This window comes from Anneissia japonica, unplaced genomic scaffold, assembly GCF_011630105.1.
Source record: "Anneissia japonica isolate Jap-2015-1 unplaced genomic scaffold, ASM1163010v1 scaffold27830_len515607_cov181, whole genome shotgun sequence".
Classification (NCBI taxonomy): domain Eukaryota; kingdom Metazoa; phylum Echinodermata; class Crinoidea; order Comatulida; family Comatulidae; genus Anneissia; species Anneissia japonica.
In genome coordinates, this window is record NW_022732997.1 from 470,001 (window position 1) to 494,231 (window position 24,231).

Here is a 24,231-nt window from a genome sequence, read left to right on the forward strand (position 1 = left end):
ATTTAATGAATATTTATTTGGCTCAAACAGCCTAGAAACTAAATGTTTTGTGTTTAAAGGCTTTCATTTTATGTGCATTTGTGCCATATAATACAAAAAGTAGAGTCAGCAACCCCTGGAACATACAACGGATTAGAATGTATTGATTGTGTTAGTAACGGCAATTACAAAGCTCATAATACTGCAATTCTTTTTTATTTATATCATGCTGTCGTCTTTCAGTGTCGATTACTATTATCGTCATCATTTGTCTTCATCAACTCTAATATCATCATTCAACCGTTACTTTATTCTTCATTATTTATATCACCCACACACATATAGTAATTAAAAAAAAAAAATATTTTGAGACAAGTACAATCGGGAATATGCTATAACCTCTACTAAACCAAGTCTAATTGTTCTCTTCTCACTGTTCATTCAGCTTCTTCATACTTTGTTTGAAACTGGGAGCTTTCTTGATCAATTGTCATCTTTGTATTTAGGACATGCTTTATCAAACGTGTTGCTGGTTGCTCTCAGGTCTCGGTCATCCTCTATGCTTCCCTTAATCAACCTCTACTTGAATATACATCTTCCCTTTGAATCCACATAAAATGCAATATTTAAAATTTGAGAGAGGCTTAGTTCAGTCGGCTAATCTGGTGGTAGCCACTGTGTGTGCGCTGAACCGTGGAGATCTCTAGGTCCCCGGTTCAATTCCCATCGCTGCCTCTGCTTGTGTTTCAGCTGGAGGGCTGAAATACAAGTTCCAACAGCGCACCATCTTTCGGACGAGACGTTTAAGCCATTGGTCCCATGTGCACGTTAAAGAACGCAGTACACTCTTCGGAAAAAAGTAGGGGATTGTCTCCTGGTGTACTGCCCAATCACCACCAGAAGGACCCCACTGGAAATAAGTCTTCTCCCAGACTTTCGTGGGCTATCCTTGGTGTTTACACCGAATAAATCCAATCCAATCAAATCCAAAAGATTTAATAAGTCCAAAAATTTTCTACAAGAAAAATTGACCATGGCAGTCCAACCTATTAATTACAATCAACATCTTAACCAAGTCAATCTGCTGTCACTGGAGGATGGAAGGAAAATTATTTGTCTTCTTAATGTTGGAAACGATTTTTCTTTTGAAATCAATCATAGATGAGAGTTCCCAACCTTCCGCATTCCCTTTGCCCGATGTAACACTCTTTAATATTCTTTTTTTCAATATCATACTGGCCATTTGGAATAGCTTGCCAATCAAATAAGAAACTCAATTTCACTAAAAATCATTAAAAGAGATACTATTGTTTTCAAAAGCAAAATTTATAATTAATAAAATTTGTTATAATTTTTTATATCTAATTTTTTATGTCCTTAACTTTGGTTTGTTGGCAGATGAAACCATTTGGTAATAAGGAACTTGTTGTTCTTAGATTTATACTTATGTATATATGTGTATATATAAGTATTAATTATACAATATATAATTATTATATATAATAACTATGTAATATATATATAAGTACAACTTTAAGAATAGATACTATATGGTAAAATGTTTGTAGTAAGTCAGCCTCAGTGAAAATGAAAATATATTGTACAATAGATCTGTTTTAATCAAGTTCACTACAATCAAGATCGTTAACCTCAATAAAAAAAAAATTTCTATTTTGATCAACTTAGGTAGCGTGCCCATTACTGAAGTCATCAGCCTCATTCAATGCATAATCTTCTGCTTCATCGCCGCAGCCATTATATTACCGCGAGTATGTATTATAATTAGTCATTTATTTTAAATCTAAACTTTATAATTTTACCATACTGTAGGTCTGCCTGGGTTCATTGGCTAACATTACTCATTTCATGAATTTTGGTTGGTAAAATGGTAGACACAAGGCTTGTATGAGAGTTCGGTAAGAGGGACAATGTATCCGTTACAGTAAAGTAAAGTATTTATTCATTAATATCTCACCCTCAAACAAAGGCCAGCCATGCCTGGCTTATGACAGACAAAATATAATTAAACAAATAAAAAGTAAAGTACTGTACGGAGTGTAAACATCAAAATATATCTAATACTGTAGAGCTAATTAAGATTAAATAAAAACCCTTTACATTTTTCCAAAATCCTATAAGCAAATTTAGCAGCATGTAAACAAAGGTTACTGTTACAGAACATGTAAATTTTTGCATCTCAGTACTGTTAATGCACTGCAGCTGCCGCGGGTCCCAGCCAAAATCTCCAATTTTCAAACATTTGGAGCTGGACAAAAAAGAAAAGCACATTTTCTATTTCTATTTTTTAATATAAAAATATCCCTTCCCCCTAAAATCATAAAGAATTATTTTTGAAATTAACATACTAATTTTGAAGTAACAAACACTATTGACTTGAACATAGAAATTTGTGTATTTTAAAAATTCTTACCGATAAACTTAGTGAAAATTTATAGAAACATGAAATACTTCTCAGTCAAAAAAAAGTAAAAGAACATTGGCCGTAGGTTTTGGTATGGCATTTGGGGTATATCGGGAAATCATTGAACGTAAATATGAAGGTTCATTCAGATGGAGAGCTTTAAAGGTCTAATGTATATCAGAGGTCTAAAAGTTATATTATTCTTTCAACAAATTGACATGTACTGGTAATATTATAAAATAACAATTACAATAATATATTGTAAAGTTTGCATGTCAGACAAATCAAAACTATAAATTTTCAGCATACCACGTAACTGATTCTGGAAAGAACTGAAGTACTCATTATCCACAAGACGAATAGTATATTATCTTTTTAACATTCCTGAATGAAGACACAACTAAAAAAACTTGTTCATGCTCTTATAACTACAAGGCTGCACAGTTAAAACAATCCTGTATGGACTTCCATAAAAAATTACAACTTCATCTCAACTCGGCTGCATGTCTCATTAAACTCACCTAAAAGTCACACAGCATCACGCCAATACTCATAAACCTACATTGGCTTCCAGTTCGGCAGCGTATTAACTTTAACATTCTTCTTGTGTAGAAACGGCTCCATAATCTATTACCAACATACATGCATGATGTTCTCAGACTACACTCATCCATGTTCATGAACACTCGGATTAAGTTTGTTTGTTCCTGGGTGCCGTTTGAAAACGTACAGTGTTTCATGTTGCAGCTCCATAAATATGGAATGCGCACTACCAAAGCGAATACCAAAATACAATGTTGTATTTGTTTTACTATACCTCATAAATATTTAGCAGCAAACTGTCCGTCGACATTTAGCCACTTTGATCTGTTAGGGTAAAATTACAGAGTTTGCATGATTCACATAGCCAGGGATTAGCAGTACATTTTGGGTAGTACTACTTCTCTGTGTCAGTGTAAAATATGCACATATACTGTAGGGAAGTGGACGAAACTACTGTGACTACAAAATTGACCAATGCAATTTTATTACCTAGTTAATATTCATGAGGTAAAGTAAGTTTAAATACAAAGTGTACAGGCGACATTCTATTTAGGCACTGTTATTCTATAAGTCTATTTAGTAAATACGTTAACGCAGCAAACACACAGTAAAATACGAATATTATATTATTTCCAGGCTATGACCTACAAGCTAGCTTAAACGTGGCTCCACTATGTGAGTGCAAAAAGTCAGATATGAGAAAAATGCTTTAGAGTATAGATTTGCGCCTATACTGTAATGTCTCTCTTGAAAGTGAGAAGTTGCTGGTTTCGAATCTCATCAGAGGCACTTTTATTCGTACTAAAAAAGGAATTTTTCACTGAAGGGCTAATGCTTGTTACAATTATAATTATGTTCCTATTCAAACACTGCGATTATTATTTATCTATTTGTTTATATGTAACACTGAGTCGCGAATTACTTTATGATGTGAAGCTACAAAGAATATTATATGATATTATCTTTAGGTGATTAATGGTGCTAATGCGTTAGATTTCCGGAATTAAACATTGATCCTGGTAAAATGCATTATGTGCAATCAATTTATGGCCATGTTGATGGGCAATAGATCAGAGAGGAAGACACTTAGCTGTGGAAATGCATCACATTCACTGAAGTACATTACTTAATTCATCCAAAATGGGTTGAAATTCTTCATAAATTTGTAGTGCAAGTCTGAATGTAAAAATAATAGAATGTATGTCTTCTTTGTAAAAACAAAATGTAATTATGTCAACATTTTTTCAAAATAAAAAATATAATAATTTGTTATGATGTACAGCCTATATATGGCTTAAGTGTATAGTTCCATAAAATTTCTTGCTATCATCCCTGATGTAGTTTAACTGTGTGCATAGGCAGATTCAAGAAGGAGCACAGCTGGAGAAAAAAATGTCCAGCCATATAAAAGTGCTATAAACAAAATTTCATAAATCAGCCCCAACCAAGGTGGGGCTGGGTTAGTCTGCATCCTCCACCTTAAAATTGCCTTTCTGGGCTCCTCCATATTTCAAATTTCTGGATCTCCCACTGTTATCTCATTTATGTGCCTTAAGAAAATTGTATAGCAATATATATGTAAAACTATTCGTAAATTAGTGCACAAAAAACAATTAGCACTGATAAAAATGAGTCCAGAGAGACTGAAGGCAAATTCCTGAATGCAGTATTGGCTGGTGGCCTAAATCTTTTAATAGTATATAATCATCTTCTACGCGGAACTTCCTTTCTATCTAGGCCTGTTGTATTCTGTGTATCCTTCAGTGATGAAAAACATATCTATGTGCTTTATTAAAAAAATAGCTAAAGTACCCTTAAATTCTGTCACATTTCACAATTCTATCACATAGATCTGGATTCCAGATTCTAGACCTTTCCTGGTCAGTTCACACAGGTAAAACTGTACAATACAGTATTTTGAAATGCCCTAGGCCGCTTAAGTGAAGCCCCTGACGAGACATTCTATTGGAGAGCACTAATCCTGTATTATATCGACAAAACCAGAGATCTACAAGCATTGACTGTCATTAAAACTAGAATAAACCTTCAACAATTTTCAACTAGCAACGTTTAAAAACTTACTCAAAACTCTTTTTATTCATTTCCACTATAAAGATGTTCTCTTGCCGTGATCCAAATTAAATTAGTTCTTCTTTAATATTCACCTTTATATTATTTTTCTTATTAGCATTTCTTTTAACTTTTAATTGTTCATGTGATTCACTTTGAAAGTTCACGTGATCCACAATAAATTCTTTTTTTTTTTCTGTACCTATATTTACGTTTATATTTTTCATTCAATTACCGTTCATTTGATTTTTCGGATTTGCATTTCTATTATTGTTTTTTTTGTTCATGTAAATCACTTGTGAAACCAGTGCTGCATCACTGAAAATGCTGTCACTTTAAAGACAGAATAAATAAATAAATAAATAACAGCAAGTTAGATCCCAAATGAGATATTGTCTTTATAATAATGTTTATGAACAGGCATCTCTGAAGAATCCAGGATAATGCAATGAATACATAAATACAGTATTATCATTAATAAAATGTAAGGACAATCAAGCCAAAGGATAATTTATACAAATCAACCTCTACTGGGACATGAACCAGAATATTTGTGATACACGACTAACGACTAACGTCATAGTCACTAGGCCATAAAGGATAGCGAATTTATATATGTGTCAATAGTGATTACAAGCCTTTTTATTTTCTTAACATACTGAGGTCACAATTTCGAGGGCACTACATTTAATGCTCATTGACAAGATGCCCATAGATTTATAGATACACTTTCAACAGTTTAAAGGAGACTTTTAGTTCAGACAATATGTCTATATCAAATAAGAAATATAAAACAAATAAGATTGAAATAGAGAATAAAAATAAACAATCAGATTATACTGAGGCATTTTTCCCAAGCTTACATCAGGATGGGCATAACAATTTTTAAAGTGAATTTTTGATTTAAAACCGAGAGCCACACCCAAACTTTTATGTTTCCAGTGAGCTTCCAAAAACCTCCAAGCACTGCTTTTACACCACTTTATTCTCAGTTTTAATGTTACTTTTTACATATGATCAGTGTTGGGCTGTATAAAACAAGGTGTTTTCTAGCCAATGTTGCTTGGCGGGCTGCACTAATAGAGTTTTTAATTCATTTTCGCGGGCCGCAAAAGAAATCACTGGTGGCCGCATGCGAATCTGTTTGGCTTACATCATCTTGCAAATGCATAAGCAAAGAATAAGTATGCCTATTTCAAGGGTTATTGGATTAAATTATAAGTTATTCAATAATAAATAATATATAGTATTTGAATTTCCAAGAAGTTAATTAAAAGCGCAAATTTTTCTGATGCATGTAGGCACATAAAAACTCTGATGCTGATTTTGTTATATATACTCATAAAACCATGGGGTACCACATAGGTAAATGGAAAGAACCAAGAAACAACAAACCTGATGATGCAATGAATAAACATAAATATTATTATTAAAGGAATGCAACAGAGAAATCAAACGCCACTGGGACTTGAAAGCGGAACCTTCATCATACAGGATACGGTTAACATCATAACCACTAGACCAGAAAGTGAATTTTGGTAAATCAAAGTTTTAGCAATTAGAAGCCTTAATTACTCTTTTAATGCTGACATCACAATTTGGATAGCAATAAACCCTCACACAGGATGAGATGGCCAGATATGTCAGTAATACCACAGACCCTATATACATATAGTATATAGGGTCTGTGGTAATACAAATAATTATGAATAATAATTTTTCACTGCATTATCTTGCATGCTATTTCTGGGGTTTTCATAGTTTAGTATTTCAGTAACATAATATACCATAAAACATTAAATTGAAGCTCTGGGCTTCCTTTCTTTTTTTTGTGAACTTTGGATGGGCTTCTTTTCGAGGCTACATTTGCAAAGTAAAGAGGGAGGCTTCTTTTCAAAATGAATGCTGTAAATATTGTGGATTTTTACTATGAAACAATAAATAAGGCCACTGTAACATCAATATCATGGAGTGTATTTAACTGGCATTTAAATCACCAAAACTACTGTATAAACCAAGCTTGTGTTCAATATATTCTGTTTTATTAAATTCATGTACAGTGTATATACTGCACTGTCTCGAAAAGAAACTTGTGCTATCTTGAAAAGAAACCCATGGGCTTGAGGCTAATTTTGCAAACTAAAAAAGGGTGCTTCAATTCAACATGGGCTTCATCTCGAGATTTAGCTAATTTGACTTCAATTCGAGGTTTTACAGTACTGTATTCTGTATCTTACATAGGATACATTCAGGAGACTGCCTACAAAATCCACCAAAAATAGTATTATATTGGTTTTATTAGAATATTAATGACAATTTTAGAGCTTCCAAATTCATGATGGAGATAGGTATACTGTAGTCCTAGGTGGTGTGCGTGAACATATCTTACTGTAGATTTTTTACATGAACATGAAGGTAGAGTTACCCCAACCAATTAGTGTGACATACAGTAGTTTTGACAGCATCCTTCATCAATATGTGACTGAATGTATGCTGGTCATTTGCCAACCATTAACAATACATAATTCAGAGGTACTTTTCTAATTATGTTAACAAGAGCCTCTAAGCAGTTGTGATTAACAATCTTTGTATCTCCTACCTCCTTAGTCTATAATATGATTATTCAAGCTGAGATAAAAAAAACTTGCAAACGACATTTTTCCTGCATTGTTCTATAATTTCCCCCCCTAATTTATGGTTCAAATTATTGGGCCATTAGCCATACCTGCATGTACCTCCCAACGAGGAAGAGGAGTACAAGGTGGAATACCCGATCCCAAATGCAAACCCAATATGCACCTCCTAATTTGGTGAATCAAATGGCTGAGCGGTTAGCAGGGGCGCCGCAACCTATAGTTATAATATTGGCGCTGGTTGGAACAGCAACCTTTTCAGATAAGGACTAAAACCGTGAGCTCCTGCTACCAGGTTACCGGGTAGCACAGACACGAGGGGACCCTTAAGGGAAAAGAAAGTCATTTCCTAGTCCACATATATCTTGTATCCTTTGGCAATGGTGACATATTAGTTTCTATATTATTATTATTAATTGGAGACTTCCTTAATCAATATACCAATAGAATTACCAAAACGAAAGCATTAGGAATATGTGGGAGAGCTACTCTGGCAAAAACCAGCTTAACAGGTGTGGTTGATGTGTACTGCCTAGTACAGTATGCAACATCGACTGCCGAACCAAAATATGGACAATCTGAACATGATTTCTACTGTATTTTCTTTTTACAAATGCCATATGGTTACAGATTTCTGCTCAGATGGGTTCCATATTTATGCATCAGTGGCTTAATTCATAATGTTGAAACTTACCTGTAAATTTTCTGTAGGCTGAGAATGTGTCTCGTGAGAAGAGGTTGAGTGACATGTCAGTACCTACTATTGCCACCAATGGCTCGCCTCTTGAATTACTCCTGACAAAAGACAAAATGACAATACAAATTTTAAGAGAATTTTTAATTGTATAGTAACTATAATGAAAATGAGAGTTGGAGGTCTAGCGGAACCTAGGTGCTGGTTGGTTCCACAACAAGCATTTTTGTGGGAGTGGGATGAAGTTATTTAGCATTTAAGGTGAAATATATTACATGATTAAAGTTTTTATTATAAAGACTAAAGAACATATGATCAAATTTATTCCATCTGTGTTCACCTAAAAACCTTAAATATGAAATTCAATATGTAAATTAATTTTACCATGTAGATTTAGTATTGTATCTTTCAAATGTTAATATTTAAATAGTTAGGTAACCAATTTGTAGAGGTTTGTAGTAAAACGTCTGTTCTGCACATACAGTGGGCCTAAATTCGATTGGACTGACTCATTGGAAGTTGACTTGAACTCATTTGATTCTTTTAAACATGCAATTTAATTTTTTAATAGCACTTTTAGCAGCGGATCAAGGGTCAATATAGGGACCAGGCCCCCTCATCCTCCCCCCCCCCCACAAAAAAAGAGAGAAGTCAAAAGAGGAAGAAAAGGTGGAGAAAGAGGGCACAATATTCCAAGACAAGCTAATTTATTTTAAGTTCTGTGGACCAGTGTCTATGCTCAAGCACTTCTAAACAAACATCTCCCCCCACAACAACTCACACCAATATTGTATTGTCCCCCCCCCCTCTCTCACACAGACTTCTAAGGTATTACCAAAATTCAAAGCAGACAGTACATTTCTGACAAATATGATATTATATACTAATGCTCTGTGACTCATCTACTGTAATGTTAAACCTTTTTATGTAGCATTTGGATGCATACATTTTGTAGAATGTTTTGCTCACATGATTCATGATGCATTATCATTAGTTTGCTTTTTGGTGTTCTGGAAGTTTTTTTATACTTTTTAATTCTACTTTTTTAATTTTATGTATTTTTACCTGTTTTGATAGTGCAGGTTTATGTTATTTTGTGATATAATTAAAAATAAAAACTTTTGGATGGGCATTTTGTACAATTTTATATTTTTGTGCTCCTCAATCATGTGATATAATACAGCTTACTTTTTTGGTGCTTTTATCTGGAAGGTTTTAATTTGAAAGCAGTCGTTTTATGTACTTTTAATAGTTCTAATATTTCCTGTTTGGCTTTTATTTAGTTATTTGAGTAAAAAAAAGAAATTAAATTCTAAATTAAGCCCAGTGAGGAAATTTAAGGACTCAGTTTCAATTTTGTCATCTTTTTTAGCCCAGCTACTTTTTTTTTTATTATATGCAATGCTTATCATTTATTAGTAATCCATCTTATAATTGAAAACTTACTGTGACTAATATAAAAACAATTTAGTTTTAAGGGTATAAAGTATAAACTGCCTATGGTGATCTAACAAAAATGAATTTAATATATTATTTTTACCATTTATTAATTATTTAGCCAGCTATAGCTTTCAATTGAACAATAGATTAAATCCCTGTCCACACTATCAAATTATCTTTGACAAAAAACTATTGAATGCCCATATATGGTCATGATGTGTCTATATATGGTCATGATGTGATGTCATCATGACCATATTTGGGTATGCCACATGTTTTAGGCAAATATTTGACAGTCGGGACAATGCTTTAGATTTTTTTTTTGCCAATTAACAGAACCGATTAAAATAGATTTCTTATATTCAAAGGAATTTAAATTGTATAGTATAAAAATATTGACTGCTCATGAGGGAAATGGTGAGATCTATAATATTACGCTGAGGTGATGTGGAGAAAGTACTGTAGGCTTTGGTCTCCACATCACCGAGGGGCTCGATTTCACCCATCCTCGAATCTAAAGCAATCAATATTTGTTTTATGTACTGTACCTCATACATAGATTCTACTACAAAGCCTAGTATAAAAAAAAAATCCATGAAAAGAGTACCCACCAGGTAGGCCCATTCAGACTAGCATCCGCATTGCGATCGGTTGTAGCAATTGCGACACCCAATCGCACAGTAAAATAATGTGTAAAAGCTCATTAATAAGTAATCAATAATAATAATAATAATAATAATAATAATTTGGATTTGTAAAGCGCAAAATACATAGGTCTCTATGCGCTAGAAATTAGTAAATTAAAATAAACTAAAGAGATATATATATCAGAAATGTCACTTGTTGTGATTGGGTGCTACAAACTTTATTACTCCCGATTACAACGGAATCCAATCGCAATGAATCACAAAAATTCCACACTGGTTTGTCTGGTTTGGCACTGTTTGTCTGAGGTCAGTCAACAAAAGCCTAAACACAAGAGGGAAGGCCCTAGAATGTAAAGTTTGTTTGTGTTGGTCTGAATGCACTCGTTAATTGCAATCGGGAGTAATCAGTTTTGGATTACCACCGATCACATCGCAACCAATCACAACAGAGTGTAGTCTGAATACGATAGACTGCTATTTGGTTGCAAGCTATTGAAAAGGAAGCTTCTTTAGGATGAATGTTCCTTTGGTTTCAGTGCTAAAGAACAGTTCTTTGGGATTCCGAAAAGAACGTGTTTTATAGGGCAGTTTTTACTGCCAACGAGAGCATTCAGCTTAAGTACTTTTTTTTTTTTTCTCGTCAGTAGAAACACACCATAAATATAAATATATTTCTTGCATTACCTTGACTGTCCATCGATTTCCACTAGATAAGTTTCATTTCCAGGCGGTGTAACTTGTGTTTTCCTTCGTAACGATATATTGGTTAACGGTCGAAACATATTGATTCTGCAAAAAATAATGAAAATGAAGAAGCATAATTAGACAACACTCATCGAACGAACAACCAATGTCTCGAGATTAGGTGTGATAGTAGTACAACAAACCTTGCAGGTGAAGATATCCTTCAGCACTTTCCTCAGCCGAGGGGTTTTGTTCGTAAAAGAGCCTGTGTTCTGGCCTAACCTTTGTTCAAACACAATTTCCACATGAAATTGTGTATGTCTTATTTATAATGTGTTATATTACTCGCTAATATCAGCTCTGGTAATTGAGAGCTGAATGACTCATCTTCCATAACAATAGTAGTCACAGATCAAGTAATTAAAGAACAGGAGTTGTCAAATGTATTTTCTGCAAATTTATCAGTTTTATTTTAATATTTTTGGGTTCTACTGCAATGTACACTCAATACATTGTAAAATATTATACACTAGGTTTCCCTCTAATTAAAGACAACTCAAATATTTAAGACCACTTTAATAATACAGTATATTATCTTTATTAAATTAAGAGACCAAAGCTGCTAAATACCATGGCAAACCCAGACCCCCACCCCAATAGTAGTCTTTAATTGGAGGGGACCTCTATTTACATTTAACACACTTTGACATTTAACCCAAATTTGAACACTAAATCGTAAAGAAAATAGGGTGCGCAGAATCGTAACTGTGCAAATGGATATTTAGACCTAAATTGGTAATAGAGTTAGCAAAACATGCAAATATCATGAAGATGGAGCTGGTTCAAATCTACACTGTGCACTTGTGTGAACAAATGTTTTCTAATTTTTGGGTACCTGGTACAAAGTGAATGAAGTGGATTGAAATTGGTCTGGCATTGAGTTAGTTGCATGATTGGAAAATCTTCCCACAAAATAGGAGGCTGCGCATAGTGCACAGTTTTTAATGTATCTGGTGTCCAGAAGTACAAAACAAAAAAGCAGCATGCAGAGCCTATTTTTGGCAGACACAAGGTTTCAATATTGATGAATATTTGAAGATTCAAGCGCTTTGTAACTGCAAGGAAAATGTGCTATATAAATTACCATTATTATTATTAATATTGTTATACAGGTAGTACAAATAAAGAACACTCATCTTCATTCAAAACATTTTTTTTAATAAAAAATATTTGTTGAACTGTTTACAACTACAATAGGATTAAAGCCATTAAAGTCGATCCATAAATATTCATTTATTATTACAGTATTATAATACACTGCTCACATGCTATTAAAAATAGCAATAAATTAAAAAACTCATCTTCAATAAAGCGCTAGTGGGATTGGAAATAACATTTACGTGTGATACACTAGGTATTATAACATGAAAGTTAAATTCTATACGTACTGCATTCTTCTTAAATCAATAACCAAAAGATCATTGCATATCATTATAACCAGCCTGTTTGCTGCCCTCTATGGTTTACAACACCAAACAATTCTGTAACTACCAAATACAAAAGTAACCTTAAAACAATAAAAAACAAATCTTCAACAACTGTCATATAACATCCTTTTATTAACCTTCTCTATCTGAGTTTAGCAAGGGAAATCCTGCACAACCTCTTCAGGGTAGCACAGGTGCAGTAAGTACGTCAGGAGAATGTTGCAGGTGACTTCAATATCAACGGACAGTGTCGTAAACCTTGCAATTGTATAGAAACTGACGGTGTATTATTTAATGTCAGCAATCCAATACCTCTATCATCATTTTTATTAACTCTCATATTTCTTCAAGTGAAATGTCTTAAAATAGATAGTAATAAAAGGCGCAATGGATGTGATCATATGGCCTCTGCAATTTAGCCTTATGCCTATAATTATTAAAAATAGAACATAAACATTTTAGAATTTGGCATTCAGATTTAACAACACAAAAATGCAGTCAATTTTAGTATTATTATTTATTTATTTATTTACTCCAACATTAGTCTGAATGAATAAAAATCAGTCAATAAGGATGGACACCACTTCGAGCGGATGCCATTTTGAGCAATAAAGTATCCAGTTTTGCGAAAATTAACTTGTGAATTTCCTACTTTGTTTGCTTGCATGAGTGCAGGAGACCGTTTAAGGTGACTTGGGACCCCTGTGACAGTCTAACCATCTCCCTCACTATACCAATGATGTTAGGACCTTGACAACCTAGATTTTATGGTGACAATTACTTTTACATTACAAATACAGATAATAAAAACAATGTCATCATTTGTTTTGGATAAATTCGCCATTGTTATATTTTTCACCGAACGCATCCATTTAAATTAGCATAGACTTGAACTAGCATTCGCTCAAAGTAGTAGTAGACTGTCATTCAAATGAAACACTCAATGCAAAGGCTACATTATAGATATTCACAAAACTAACATAAGAGGATGGTGATTGACTTATAATTAAGCAATTAGCATGTAAGTGCTATCTATTTACCACAGGAAATTATACTTAGGTTCAATCAGAGAGTTGTTGTCACTATAACAACTCCCTGGTTCAATTAACACAATAAAAACTTTCTTCAGGCCTTGCAGGTCCTCAGGAAATATTTTCATGCATTAATAAAGCCCCATTCCCGGCAAAATTTCCCTAAAAACTGACTTCTTTTAGAAAATATGCATTTGAATTACTCCAATTTTTATAAATCATGGAAAAATATTTGCATGAATTTTAGTTTTACGCAAAAGAATAAAAAAAATGAGAAATACAGACTATTTCTCATAAAATATTACCATTTTCTCGACGAATTCATCGTTACTAGGCAAATTCAGAGGTTGTAGATCGCATCCACTGGAATACTCTCGCTTTTATTTATACTTTATACAGTCAATAATGTGCGCCCTCTCTAATGAGATTAGTTTTTGTACTTCGCATCTCGCACAATGCGGTCGTTCTGTTAGGCTGAGATATAATGTTTGTTTAAGTGTCAAAATCTCAGTCAGAATCAGTTTTTTAACAAATTTGAAATAATTCCTGTGAAATATTATATTTCACAAGTGTCAATACTAGCAACGGAAAATATCATGTCGGCCGTTTTTATGTGTGATAACAGAACCTAAATCGATAGAACCTAAAGTCAATAAAGTGCGCCCTCTCTAATGAGATTAGTTTTTGTACTTCGCATCTCGCGTATAAGAGACAGCTCTGATATTGTGCACTCACCAAATCTTCCATTGTGCATGGTCCTCCCTGTTAAAAGGTAGAGAGACTCAGTACATTCCTTCATTCATTATCATAATGGTCATTATGCCCTTGGAGGAAATCAATCATACAATAATATAACATTGCATAATTTATCAACTTTGACCATGATACAACAACTGCTGCATTAACATATGGCATAGAGGCATTCTGAATGTATGTTTTGTAAACAATTCATTTGTGTAATTTTTTTTTTTTAAGATTACAAGTGGAGCTAATAATTAGGGACTCAATGCTTTCAACAAGTATGATACACAACTATACTAATTGCTTAATAGGGCATACCAAAGGACCAATTTAAAAAAAACTCATAATTAGTCAAATATTAATCCATATTTTGGGGTAAAAATGTATTTTTATATTTATAAAAAACCTTCAGTCTGCAAACCACTTAAACCTCCCATACCCTGCTACATTGCATTATGTAAGGTTAGAAAATGTTTCAAATATGAAGTAAGAAAACTAGACATCACAGAGGCCTGTAACAATGATAAAATTAAGATATTTCATGGATTTGAACAGATGCTTACAGGGCTGGGAAAGAGCTTATCTTTGTCTTTAGTGTCACCCGTAATCTTCAGTCTTCCTATTTAGCTAGCAATTTGTTTTGTGAAAATTTATTCAATACAACATAGCAACTGTCTAGTACAGTATTAATCGTCATGTTTGAAATTCTAATCTAAATAAATTACATCCATGCTGAATGTCAAAGATGATTATAGACAGTAAAAGAGGAACAGGTATTGGCACCCCTTAAGCACAGCTAGACCTTAAATGATCAACACCCCCATCTGCTCTAAAAAAAATCAAGGCCGTATAAAATTGTGCAAACTTTTAGCAAGATCTGAATTTGCTTGGCTAAGATGACAATGATTTTGGATGTAGGCACATCCTGAAGTCTGTTACATTAAGAATGCCAGTGTGTAAAATTAAATTTTGTGTGAACTGCGGAGGCAGATTCAGGGGTTGAGGGCGCCTAACCAGCCTGGGGCCTCTGAAATCTTTGACATATTTAAAAATTTAAAAATTAAGAAACATTCAAATTAAAGATGCGAGTACCATTCCCAGCCACAGGTGGCTCTAGGATATTTTTTTTTGGGAGAGGGGGGAGATGGGGGCTAAGCTGTCCAATGGGGGACGAGAGCTCGTAGTCCCGAGCTGGGGAAGGGGTTGAAAGGGTGTTCCTCTACCAAATGAAATTTTTGTAAGAATAGCAACCTCTGGATGGCCGGAAATGGCATTCTCAGCTTAGCTTGGTGCAGGCCTATTTTTATATTTTTTGCCACAACGAGCTCTGTCCAATGGAGGACTTGAGCCCCCTGTCCCCCTGCTGACACCACCACTGTTCCCAGCCATCTAAAGCTGCCGCAGCCATAAAATTTCAGAACTCACTCCCAACTATGGTGGGGCTGTGAGCTAGCCTGGACCCTCCACTTTTAATATTCTATACCTGGGCCCCTTTTATCTTATTCCTCAATCCACCACTGCATTAAACTGGATTAATATGTAGGTAAAAATTATACTGTATATATATATTTATTTATTTTTTGACAAAAGTATATTTCAATATCAGAAATCAGTAAGGAGTCAAATTATGCACACATTTATCTTTTGATGATTTTATTGCCAAATGATTATCATTTTATCAGCCAAAATGCATGTGTACAAGTCCACACTTTATCCTGCCGCATCAACTCTGTCACACATTAGAAACGCTTTTCAAATTTATTGATCAATTAGTTAAAGTACTTGGCCAGTATGTTGGGTTTAATTCTGTTGGCCTACTTAATCTATGGTACAAATTTAATTACCATTTCCTTTCTTATGTGTGTGGCTTCGACAGCTTCATGATTTGGCTGATAACAGCCCTCAATGGTTGACGAGGCAATAATTTGAATCTTGATTAAATTAACAGTATTTGCATTGGGTTAGTCGCTAATTATGTGTTCTATTCAGACATTTCTCTATGTAAGGAGGCTAGGGGAAACAAATGACCAAGACAACGAAAGTTGACAAAACTATCAAATTCACACATAATCCATACAGTAACCAACTATAAAGCCCATATCAAGGATTCCTTTGAGGAACGTGGAGGGGATGATGGATGGTGTCTATGATGCCAAGGCACCTTTGTGGTGTCCAAGAGAAAGAGCTCTTGTGATAGGTCACGTAACAAATACCCCAGGGGCTAAATCATTCTGGAATGTAAATGGTGAATTGAATCATTTTCATGATTTTTAATGCAGGATTTGTTTAATTTACCTATGGCAGTTTAAAGACTGCACCATTGTTACGAGCCTTAACTAATATAATGGGCAATTGCCTTCCTTGACCAAATGCATGCGATAATTAGTTTACTGTGTCTAACCATTGAGAAAAGAAACTCCATAATATAACTGATTAATGAAAGGCAAGAATAACAGTTTCATTCTTTGATGAATTGTAACTATACCATATAGTGTCACTTCATATTTGTGTAAATCAGTTCATCGTAAATTAATAGCAAAACTCTCTAGTAAAAATATTGAAAGTATTATTATGATGAATATTCATTCTCTGCAGTAAGGAAGTGGTAAATGCGCTGAGTACTCAATGACTCGTTGAATCAACATGATCAAGCAAGCAGATATGAGGTGCACAACAGGTGAGCTTGACGACATGCAGAATCAAATGTTATCATTTACACACTTGGGTTTTCCAGAAAAGGAAAAGGAATTATGAATAATTAAATCTGCTTTTGTAAATAATGATAATAATGTTCTTAACCGTTACAGTATTTACTAATATATTAAATAATAAATAAATAATAATAAAGCGCCTCACGTTGACACAACCTCGAGGCGCTTAACAATAACAGAGAAGAGGAAAAATTAATTAAGTTCAAATGATAATTTAAAAAAAAATTAATTAATAATTAACTGTTCTAAAGACAACAGAACAAGTGGTTGTCATTGATTATCTGATTAGTTGACAAGCTTCAACTGTGCAAAACAGAGAGAGAACCCGGAAGAAAAATAAGACAATTGTAGGACCTTTTTTTTTTTTTTTTTGGTTAAATTTCCGCTCACATGGCGGTAGGCCTACAGTATTTACACATTAATTTGGACATTTCTGGGACAGGTGTTTTTTGTAGGCTTACTATAGAGCCAGATGCCTGATTCTCAAACTAACAAAAAACCAGACTGTTCATCTCTATTTTTAACTTATGATGTAATGCGGGGTATATCCATCCCATCATTCCTCCAATCGGATTATAGTCTTACAAGAGATGATAGGAAAGTGACTATACTTTCCTGCAAGTGGGTGTACGCACAAAAAGGGCAGTATTTGATGCTCTTTAGCCCAGGAACAGAAAGTATGTGATTTGATAAATTTGGAGGTGAAGAAGTATGTCTACCCCTAAACAGAATATACCAAGATCCCAAGTTTACTAAAGCTAGCAGCATCTACTGAAATATACGTATTGTCAGAGCTGCAAATAGGGGAAACTGTAACAGGGTCAAAGTTTGGTGTGGGCCCCCAGTTACAAGTGCGAAGTTCTTAGAATTAAAAACCCGCAAGTTCTTCATGTGTGTTCAATCAAGACGCAATCATTACTTTTCATAAAAGTTAATTCAAATTTTAATTAATAATAATGCGATTGATTTGGAGCGACCAGGAAACTGCTGACCTGGTAGATTTGTGGGGCCAACCCGAGTGGAGAGACCGGATAGAAAATAAAAAAACAAACAACAAAACAGGAATTTTTTGCGTGCTTGCTGACAGATTAGCCAGTCTCGGACATGAGAAGAGAACGACCTGTCTCTTATACACATCTTTATTATTATTATTATTATTATAATAATAATGATAATAATAATAATAATAATAATAATAATAATAATAAATATTGTATTAATAATAATAATAATAATGATAATGATAATAATAAAAGATGACGTAGTTGACAGGGTCAACACTTCTTAAGGATATTACATCCCTCCTTATTTTGTTAACTTGAATTTTAAGCCGTGCTTCCATTTTACATGTTTCAAGCTCTACCCCAAGATTTTAAAAAGTGGTTTATTTATTATTATCGTCTAAAGATACATTATATAGGTTGTTTCCAGGTGATAAATTACATTAACAATTATACCTAGCCTGTCTCTTATACACATCTAGATGTGTATAAGAGACAGATAGAGCCAGATGCCTGATTCTCAAACTAACAAAAAACCAGACTGTTCATCTCTATTTTTAACTTATGATGTAATGCGGGGTATATCCATCCCATCATTCCTCCAATCGGATTATAGTCTTACAAGAGATGATAGGAAAGTGACTATACTTTCCTGCAAGTGGGTGTACGCACAAAAAGGGCAGTATTTGATGCTCTTTAGCCCAGGAACAGAAAGTATGTGATTTGATAAATTTGGAGGTGAAGAAGTATGTCTACCCCTAAACAGAATATACCAAGATCCCAAGTTTACTAAAGCTAGCAGCATCTACTGAAATATACGTATTGTCAGAGCTGCCAATAGGTGAAACTGTAACAGGGTCAAAGTTTGGTGTGGGCCCCCAGTTACAAGTGCGAAGCGCTATAGAAAGATTGCGCTAAAGGCGTAAACATTTTGTTTTAGAGGGCCCTGTCAATCGCAAGGGGCCCATTATTAGGACCCATTATTAGGGGACCCATGCAATTATTGAGGCCCACGATAATAATTATTTTTGAAAAAACATATGGAAAAAATGCAACTGCAATTTCTATGGGCCCACTGGTATGCTTTGGCCCTGGAATCTTGCCCAAATTAACAGGCTGGTTGCATTAGGCTAACTTAACTTGATGCTAGTGATACAGCACTGTAGGCCTACAAACAACATTTTAAAGGAGGCCAGCACCACACATCCTGTTTGAGATATTCCATGCGGTCATCTGGCAAAGTTCAAAGACAAGGTTCATCAGAACCAACATCGCAATGCCATCAAGTCTATCTGTAAGTTTACACCATCCTAATACTTGTACTTGATTTCATAAAAGAACCACATACTGTAATAAACTATTACTGGAGCCAGTGAATTTATTCAATAAAATACATGATTTTTGAGAAGTCTTTTATTATATTCACCTGTGGTTCATTGTCTGTGCAATCTTATCTGTGGTAAGTTATACAGTGTACGATGCACACTGTATTAGCACGCATACTAACTCGCGCTGTTCACATTGGTCTTTTCTGTTGGAAAAAATATCCTTAAGGTTATTCTTCCTAGGCAATGTTCCCTCATTTACACTGACCGTGTGGCTTTCATCATTTGGGTTTTTCTACAGCCACTATTTTTGGTGGGTTTTCTATGACCCATATCAGGGGTGGTGCCAGCAGGAGGGGGGGCCGTCAAGGAGAGATTCCCCGTCAAGGAGAGATTCCCCCACATCCCTGTCAGGGAGAAAAACCACAATTCATCGGGGGAAAAATTTGTGTATTTTTTACATATCATAGATAGGATGATACTTTCTATTCACAAATATGTCCATAAGGAATATCAACCAATATAATATTCTCATACATGTAGGTCTGACAACAATAAACTTAAAAGAATTTTTTTACATAAATTGAAGGTTGAACTTTAAAGTCAAATGCTATTACCTTAAATGTATGCAAGAAGTTGCAAGAGCACTATTCAATTTCAAGGCATACATTTTAGCGAATAATTTGTTTATGGGTTGTACATTATTTTCATCAATTACCATTCTTTATCTATAATTTATGTATATTCTTAATACTTCGGGCACTTTCAGTAATCATGTACTGTTTTTAAAAAGTGGTTTATTTATTATTATCGTCTAAAGATACATTATATAGGTTGTTTCCAGGTGATAAATTACATTAACAATTATACCTAGCCTTAGTAGTCTCCAGTACACATTTGGAAACGGCATACTTCGATACTATACCTTTGAAATTCACTGCAATATAAATCAATATTGCGCAACGTTCCAAGTCACACAGCCAATAAGTAGCGTAGTATAATTTCTATTCAGGGATTTTTAATAGTAGATAAAAAATTCATTGCTGGGTTAAATTTTTTAAAAATTATCCATAATCATTTTCTTGTAGAATTTTGGTGAGGGATAATATAAGAATGTTATATAATAAAATTGTAAATTTTACAAAAATAATCTATAATGTTATTCTTTTTGTCTCTTTTTTTGGAGAAAGATAATCCAGAAAATTGAATTTATTCCAACTATATACTGAATGATACCTGTAGTGCTGAATCATTGATTTTAAAAGCAGTTCAATTATAAATTATTCAATTTTTACAACCATCAATAAATAGCAATAAAATAATAGCAAAGTACATTTGATGCAATTTAGAATAATCTCTGTCATATCTACTTTTATAATGTTTTTAACTTCATGTATTTGAATATTTTAATGAATTTTATGAGTGTATACAACTCAGGAAAACAAATTTCATGTATTTTTTTAAGTGATGAGCAATAAATCTGTATCTGAATTTAATCTATTATTCCAGTATAAGGGTTAAGAAATCAAAATAATTACTACAGGTTATATTTCACAATCACACTTGGATTAAATATAAAGCGTTATCTAAATTTTAGACATGTTCATTTAAATATCTTTGCATAAATAACAATAGAATGCATGTACTGTAATATAATTCTCATTGCTTAAAAAGACAATCATTTTTTATGAATATCTGATCATGGAATACCTGTAGAGTATTAATGTAAAAATTTGAAATGTAATACAAATATTTATTACATTGCAGTGAGGTAGGAAATTACAAACACAATATAAATGATCATTGGCTTTAATTCACAAGAAATCAGGAAGCTGCATAAATAAAAATCAAACATTTGATATATATACGTCCAGTATATAAAAAAAAATGATCATTAAAAAAATAATAATTATGCTGTGACTGTAGTTATGATAAGAGTAGTTTTTTTTATGTTTGGAATCAAAACTGTTTATTGCTCCTGTAAAATGGCAATTTAATTTTGTTGATCACATATTGTAAATTGCTATTGACAATATCAAAAAATAAAATTTACTATAATTTAATAATTCTGTTGGAGAAATTATCTAAATTGTATGCATTATGATACAATTCGGTCCTGTCCTACCTCCTAGCTAGGAACCTACCTCCTAGCTAGGAAGACAGTGATTGTTAACTAAAGCTAATTAAAAAAAATATTTGAATTAAAAGATTACAAAAGTTTTGACAAGTCTGAGTATGCACTTAAAATAGACCACATTCAATTAAAAATTGGCTATTACTTTTTGCAGTGGTTCACAACCATATTTTTCTCTCTCAATCAATCGAATGAACCTATTGGTATATAGGCCTATAGTGTTACTTAGTATACTCTTCTCAGTTTTGCCCATTAACCATGAGGATTTCTTGTTTTGTGTATTTTCATATAGAATTCTAATCTAGGATTCTGTGCAGCATTCAGGCTGATTTCTAAGTTGTTACTCTACTCATTAACATGGCACTAGAATAATGAAAGAATATCGGAAACATTATACAGATTAAAGGGTAGCAATATTCAGATGATACCTCTATATAAGGGGACACTTTTTTGGTCCCGAATATGTCCCTTTAATAAGGGGGATTCTGCTGTATTTCGTTTTTATTAATCTGTAGAACAAATAAAATCAGACCAAAATGCAGATTTCTGCGATATGATTCGCTGAATAATGTGTACAGCTGTTTCGCTTCGATGAATCGTAATTTCTGGTAATAACATGGCTTAATAATTAGCACAAAAATAGCAAAAATTATCAATTTAGATTATATTGAATTTTCCATCAATTCTTTACATAGCAATATCATACCTAAATGCCATTCATGTAGCTTCAGTATCAAAATAAAATGAATGGCTTCAGTGTCTTTGTTTTCCTAGAGTATAAATTTCCGATGCTGTTGCTATTTTTCTGCCTTTCCGGGATGTTGGAGCATTGATGTGTAAAGCGATATGCGGCAAACAATGCAAGTGGTCAATATCGCTGGCTATGAATTTTGATATCTTAATCATTTTAATTAAATTATTTGATCACATTTCATACACAGCACATATATCACACTAGATAAAGCATGTTGCCTTGGCAGAGTGCGCTAGGTAGCCAACAGTGAAGTTAAATTTGGCCAAATTATTAGGCATATAAAGAAATTTATTTGATTTATTAACATCTAAATTCATCACAAAATCATAAAATGATATCAAACTGTATCACCAGTATATACTATTTTCTCCAAATTTGAAATGAAAATTTCCGATAACCTTGCAACCACCACTGGGGGACTTCAAGAGGCCTAGCATCTACATAGTTACCATCATTGAATAATTAAACAATAAAACTAAATTACTAATGATGACTAATATTTTTAAACGAGAAAAGAACAAAATGTTTATATTAAAAACAAGTCTAAGTCTTAAAAATTTATTTCAATGGTATACACTAATTAGCATGATCTTGTGTTGTCTACTGATGATATAGCAAAGGTCTAGTGGCGCGATGTGCTGCGTGGTGCTCTATTTGTAACTAGTCAGCTGCTCAGGCTAGGCCGCTGGAAGTTCCCCAGTGAGTTGTGAGACGTTGGCGGCGATGTTTCAAAATAATCCCGATAAAATGGTCTATATATCTTAGGCCTACATAATCCTAGTCCAATGGCCAACACAATGGGTTTCCATCAAGATGTTAACACATTTTTGGCTAGATTGTTCCCTTACAACCTTAATTTGTCAGAATACCAATAAATAATTGTAAAAAAAAAATATTAAGCCATCACAGGTTAAATTTGTTTGATTAAACATATCATTTGAATTGGTGCCACCAGTGAGCTAAAGTAATTTATCATGAGATACGTTGTTGTGTCACATTCTTAACTCACGGAATCGCAACGTGTGCCAAGCTTTAACAACTGCACCTTCACAGTGAACACTATAGACTTCTTCGCAGTATACACTTTGGTAGCTACAACTCCCTGGGTAAGTCGCAGTAATGTTTTTTTGTACAATAGGCCTACTCTAAAAAAAATTCATTAAAATTTAAACTACTGGACTCACTAACTGGACTCACTTTCTGTATTTTGCTTTTAAAAACCAAATTTAAACTTGATTCAAAAGAACTTCTAATAGAGATTCAAATGCTAGGATTCATTATATTTATAATAGAGTAAAAAAAAAATTTATGAAAGCCTAAAATTAAAATTATTAAAATACAAGCATTTTAATTAATAACATATTTAAAGACCAAGATTTTTGCAAATTCCATTTAAAACAAAACAAATTTTTAAAACAGTATTTCATAACATTAAAAAAATACAGAACTGAATAGGAGATTGAATAGAGGTTGCAACACAATCAGTTGCATTCAAAAGCTTAATCAAATATTTCAATTCTTTGCAGAACACGCAAACAGGTACAGTGCAACATGCAAACAGTACTCACCGTTGAAATAAAACTGAAAATACAAAGAGTCTTCAACGTGTGGTTTTTCTCACTCCACCAACAAGATTATTCCCTTATCACTTTAGTGGTGCACCAAATAGGCCTACTTTCCTCAGATGACTGTATAAAATTTCCTGCGTAAGAGTGGAAAAAGGACATTTTATATAGACGCACAGAAGCACATGCAGTTCCTGGCTATGTAATCAGACAAGGCTAACCATTAGGCAGAGGCAAGTTGATCACCACCTTATGTTTTATTCATAAGTATTCCAGCCAATCACAAAGCTTGCGATCTCTACCTTGTTGCTCTCTGAAGCAATTATACCTATCGGCATGTACAGTGCTGTTATTTTGATATCAGTACCAT

At 33.6% G+C, this 24,231-nt stretch overlaps 1 protein-coding gene across 3 annotated transcripts in view; it reads right to left on the reverse strand.

Moving 5' to 3' along the window:
- The window catches only part of LOC117115939 (WD repeat-containing protein 89-like), a 137,400-nt gene that overhangs the window by 96,033 nt on the left and 17,136 nt on the right, over window positions 1-24,231 (reverse strand). For all 3 annotated transcript variants that reach the window (XM_033259832.1, XM_033259831.1, XM_033259829.1), the window contains exons 2-4: window positions 23,865-23,998; window positions 11,113-11,217; window positions 8,342-8,442 (exon numbers count right to left, since the gene is read on the reverse strand). In XM_033259832.1, coding sequence (XP_033115723.1) covers window positions 8,342-8,442; window positions 11,113-11,210 — 199 coding nt within the window. In that variant the 5' untranslated portion in view covers window positions 11,211-11,217; window positions 23,865-23,998. The remainder of the gene's footprint in view (window positions 1-8,341; window positions 8,443-11,112; window positions 11,218-23,864; window positions 23,999-24,231) is intronic.